The sequence below is a fragment of the Momordica charantia genome (genome assembly GCF_013281855.1).
Source record: "Momordica charantia cultivar OHB3-1 chromosome 10 unlocalized genomic scaffold, Mcharantia_2.0 BLBB01000010.1, whole genome shotgun sequence".
Lineage (NCBI taxonomy): Eukaryota > Viridiplantae > Streptophyta > Magnoliopsida > Cucurbitales > Cucurbitaceae > Momordica > Momordica charantia.
The window spans coordinates 7,777,967-7,783,476 of NW_028275158.1; the positions used below are offsets into that span (position 1 = coordinate 7,777,967).

At 33.0% G+C, this 5,510-nt stretch overlaps 1 protein-coding gene across 1 annotated transcript; it reads left to right on the top strand.

Moving 5' to 3' along the window:
- The first annotated feature begins 2,511 nt into the window (after positions 1-2,511).
- Positions 2,512-5,160, top strand: LOC111012865 (malate dehydrogenase, mitochondrial). Its single transcript, XM_022287162.2, has 7 exons — positions 2,512-2,847; positions 3,169-3,342; positions 3,434-3,602; positions 3,781-3,842; positions 3,976-4,097; positions 4,416-4,533; positions 4,704-5,160. Exons 1-7 carry the CDS (start codon positions 2,608-2,610, stop codon positions 4,842-4,844), a joined length of 1,026 nt encoding a protein of 341 aa, XP_022142854.1. The 5' UTR covers positions 2,512-2,607; the 3' UTR covers positions 4,845-5,160.
- Positions 5,161-5,510: the final 350 nt, after the last annotated feature.

The following is a 5,510-nucleotide window of genomic DNA, read 5'->3' on the forward strand; positions in this document are numbered from 1 at the left end:
AATAATATACCTATGATATTTTTCTTCTTAAAAAAATATAATGTGATAATAGGATAAATAAATTTCACAATTATATGATTGTCGTCTTGAAAAACTATTAAAGTTGAAATGAAATTTATATGAATTAATTTGTTCTCCAAAATAACATATAAAAAATAAAAATATTAAATTAATTCAAATAAGTCTATTATATTATATGAGTTTTTATAAATTATATAAACATTCGTAAGGGTATTTTTGGAACATTCTACAAATTTAACACATTCCCGAGAATAAATCCCACAAAACAAACGTGGCTATCCAAATATTCCCGAATATCCTTATAAATTTTCTTACGAAATAAACATAATTATCTAAAGATGTCAGACATCTAAAATTCTGGACATATAAAATTCCAGGCATCTATAGATGCCAGACATCTAAAATTCTGGACATATAAAATTTCAGGCATCTATAGATGTCGGGCATCTAGAAAAACAAACAGGCCCCCTATGGGAATAAATAAATTGATAAGATCCATTGTTCGGTTAGGGAAAAAAAGTATTTTTTAACTTTTTTTTTGTTCTAAAAGAAATTGGAAATTTGAAAAATATTTAAATTTGTATCATATAATTGTATTTGAAAACAAAGGTTAGTTTTATTTAGTTTTGTACAGGCTTTTTGGGTTGAATTTGTCAATTTGGTCACTTTCTTTTCTTTTTTGTCAATAAAACATTAAAACAAGAAAAATGAAGAACATGAGCTCTTTTTACCTTTTCTATTTTTTTTATGCTAAGTTAATTTGATACGTTTTAATTAAGGTTTTAAATGTCGATGTAAATGTCGAGGTCTCAATTTCGTAGAAATATCAATGAAAATATCGATAAAATGTCGATGCCGATGGATATTTATGTAAAAGTTATAGGAATTTAAAAATCGTAAAAAATATTCAAATTAAATAAGTTAAAAAATAATAAATATTGATACTATGTATATGTTAGTGACATTTTGTTGATAGTTTTTATATTTTGTCGATTTTTTTGTATTACGATGGAAATGTCGATTTATCCCTTATGTTGATGTAAAATCTATGAAAACATGGGCATGTCGATAAAAATGTCGACGTCGTGTTGAAGGGAGTTTAGAACCATGATTTTAATTTTATCGAGTTGAACCATAGACTTGGTATGTGAAAGCAATATTTTTTATGGGTTGAATTTCTCCTAAAAAAAAAGTAGGTCTAATTGTAGACGTTCTCATAGTCAATGAAATTACATTTATAAGTGTTGGATTTTACGCATAAAATTATTTTTATTAAAAATGAAGAAGCACATTATTTTCATGAAATTATGTATTTATTTGTAAATGACACAACCCTGTACGAAAGGATATGTCTTTTTCTTCAAAAGACATAACTTTATTTTGAAAGATATGACTATTTGAATGTCCACAAATAGTCTATAAATATGTGGTTATTTTCAGTTTTGACATAAAAAAAAATCTTACTCAAAATTCGATTTTTTATTGTTCGTGAAACCTTGAGTACCATAAAAGGAATAGAAATGCCTTGAGGAAACAATGATATTGTTGAGTTCAGATGGTTAATTTCCATGTTTTCTTAATTTCTCTATATATCGCTCTTAATAATAAATGTGTTTTTATAATTATTATAAAAAACGAGTCTAGATATATCTTAATTTGTTTTCTACAACATCCTAGTCATACGATTTTAGTGGTAAACTTTCAATTCATAAAAGAAAAAAAAATCGTTGATTCAAATTTTGCAAGATTCAACCACTAATTAAAAAAAAAAAGCATGAAAAATTGTATCAAAACTCACTGATTCCAAAAGAAAAGGAAAAAAAAGAAAAGAAAGTCTAGCATAAAATTAAATTCAGTAATGCATGTAATCAATAATTAACAAACCCTCTTAAAAACTCACTAATTTTAACAAAAATACAGCTACCCTATTGGTTTTTTTTTTTTTAAATCTCATCAATTTCGTACTACACATATTAATTTGTTAAACACGCTTAAAAATATATATTTTTTCTTGACTTTTCAAATGGAAGTCTATTCATAGGTAGAATTTGCCAATACTTATCGAAATTGGTAAATATTACCAACTCTAATCAAAGTCTAAAGGTCCAATTTGATGAAATTTAAAGTGTAGGACAAAAATTAATTACAAAATTTAGGAGTACAAATTATATTTTTCTTATAAAAAACTTTTTAGGTAAGAGATTAAAATGAATTTAAATACTATTTTGATCTCGTGAGAATTCGAACTCATAGCTTTTGATTAGAGACTGATGTTTTAGCCTTTTAAACTATATTTAATTTAAGAAATAAATGAGAGTTGAAACTAAATGTTTAAACCAATATTTAATCTAAAAGAAAGAAAGAAAGAAAGAAAGAAGAATTCAAAATCTAAAATAAGGTTTGATTGAACAAAATAAATAAATAAAGAAAAAAGTAAATTACCATAAAGCCCTTCCCGTTGAGAATAAAAGCAAATTCACTTCGCTATGATCCGAAGAAGAACCCTTCATTTCCGCAAAAACCCTCACTTCTCTCTCTTCTCTGTGTTGCTTTCTCCGCTTCGTCGCTGTTCTTCTACGTGGAGAAATGAAGGCCGCACTTCTCAGATCCCTCCGATCCGCCGCCGCCCGGACCTCCACCCGCGCCTATGGGACCGAATCCGTGCCGGAGAGGAAAGTCGCCGTCCTCGGAGCCGCCGGTGGTATTGGGCAGCCACTCTCCCTCCTCATGAAGCTCAATCCCCTTGTCTCCAAGCTTGCTCTCTACGATATTGCCGGAACTCCTGGTGTTGCCGCCGATGTCGGCCATGTTAACACCAGATCCGAGGTAAATCTCGTCATTTTTTACCCTGTTCTTGTTATTGTTCGGTTACGAGTTATTTTGTTTTGATTTATGTGTGCGTCTGTTAGGGTTGCAATCGATCTGGTTTTCGTTCAATTGATTTCTTCTTTTGTGCTCTGAACTATTGAGACCGCATATCTACATGCTTTTATAATTCAGTTTTTTTCTCAATGAAAGTGCTGTTTCTTATAAAAAAAAATAATAATAATTCAGTTTTTTTCTAACTTGTTTCATGTCACAATTTGCGCTAATTTTTAGATTAGTATTCACTGTATGTTTGTTCTTTATTCTTTTTGTGAGTTGTAGGTTGCTGGTTACGCGGGTGAGGAACAGCTCGGCCAAGCTTTGGAGGGATCTGATGTGGTTATTATTCCTGCTGGTGTCCCAAGGAAGCCTGGAATGACCCGTGATGATCTCTTCAACATCAATGCTGGCATTGTTAAATCACTTTGCATCGCCATTGCTAAGTACTGCCCCAATGTGTGTGCCCACCGCCCTTGTACTGAGATTCAAATTCTTGAATTCTATTATCTGGATTCATTTTTGTAGCCAATTCAATGCGGTTTTGCAGGCACTTGTTAACATGATCAGTAACCCTGTTAACTCAACTGTCCCAATAGCTGCTGAGGTTTTCAAGAAAGCTGGGACTTATGATGAGAAGAAGTTGTTTGGTGTTACGACTCTTGATGTTGTCAGGGCCAAGACTTTCTATGCTGGAAAGGCGAATGCTCCAGTAGCCGGTACAATTCCTTGCTAAAATTTTATTCTTGAAATTTCACCGCAATTTGCTATTTACCATGATGAAAAAGGATATTTTCTTATTTTTTTTAACAAGAAAATAATAGGTTTCATTGTTACTGTGCACCCACTGGGAAAAAGGTCAAACTTTATTGTCTGATTATTGTAATTCTCTCGTAGAGGTTAATGTACCTGTTATTGGTGGCCATGCTGGAATTACAATTCTTCCACTATTTTCTCAGGTACTTCCCTTCTTCCTCATTCAGCTTTTTTCTGTGTACAAATTTAATTGACATAAGCAGTGTTTCTGCATTTGGATTGCTTCGGGTGGTTTGAATTAGAGTAGATTTTAAACTGTGTATCTGATTATCGCAGGCGACTCCCAAAGCTAATTTGTCTGATGATACTATTGTGGCTCTCACCAAGCGAACTCAAGATGGAGGAACAGAAGTTGTGGAAGCAAAGGCTGGAAAGGGTTCTGCTACATTGTCGATGGCGTAAGACTTTTTACTTGCTGCTGGATTATTTGTTAGAAGTTCACTTCCTCAACTTTTTACCTGGGTTTTTTAACTGTTATCATGGAGCCACGATGTTAATATCATTTGGTACACTCCATCGCTGTTGTTTGAGTTCTTTTGGCGAGCATTAGAAAATCTACCTTTTACTTCTGTGAAAAGCTGTGCGACTACATGTTGCTATCCCCTTGGTGTACTACCAAATTTCTCAACTTTTCAAATCTTTCTTTTGTCTTTTTAATTCGGGCGGGGAACAATGTAACGCGAGTATGTTTTTAACGGTTTTACTTCTTCTGGCAGCTATGCTGGAGCCCTTTTTGCCGATGCTTGTCTTAAGGGACTGAACGGAGTTCCAGATGTTGTGGAATGTTCATATGTGCAATCAAGTGTCACTGAACTACCATTCTTTGCTTCAAAGGTGAGATTGGCTTATCTTCTCTTTGCACAACTCTTTCCTTCTATCGTCATATTGCTTGAGTTGAAACATGAAACTTGAGACATCTCAGTTAAACTGTTGGTATTTTCTTCAAAGTCGAAATCCTTCCATTACACGAATTGTTGTTCACTTCGATCTTAATTTATAAACAGGTGAGGCTTGGAAAGAATGGAGTAGAGTCAGTTTTGGATTTGGGTCCTCTCTCAGACTTTGAGAAAGAAGGTTTGGAGAAGCTCAAGCCTGAGCTCAAAGCTTCTATCGAGAAAGGAATCAAGTTCGCAAACTCGAATTAGAAGATGGTCTAGTATTTACGGTCGGGACAGGTATATCTGCCCCACGTTACCATAAACTCTTGATCCATTTTTGCTTTTCCCTCCCAATTGTAACTGATGATGCTGCTTACGAGCAATCGGCTTTACCTTTTTTTGTTAGAATAGTTCATTTCTGTCGTATAAAGTTTGTCAATAATTCCCGGCGGCATGTTTTTGAGGGATCTGTATTTGAGATACTTCATTAGAATCTCCAATCTTGGATATTGAGAATTGTCCGACCATTTTGGACTTGAACTTGTCTGGATTTTTGTATCTTATGGATTCGGAGTTGAAAACATTTCATGCTTTGGGCTTCTTCAGGACAGAAAATTTGTTTTGGATCAATTTGTATTGAAGATTAAATCATTTCAATAACTGAACTTGGAATCCGTGAAAATAGAATACAAAAGGGAGAAAGGTTTTGGATGGCTCTTAATTTTATTTAATTTCATCAAGGGTCTTCATTGTTTGGGTTGAACAATTGGATTTTGTATGATCAATATTTGTAGTAGATTGTGAATTGGAGCTAGCTCGTGATAGATCATGAGTTCAAATCTTCCGTCCCAATGCATTTGATAACTTTTTTGTTTTTAGTTTCTCATTTTTGTATTTCCTATTTTCAATATTTTTTGGGATATTAGATTTGGA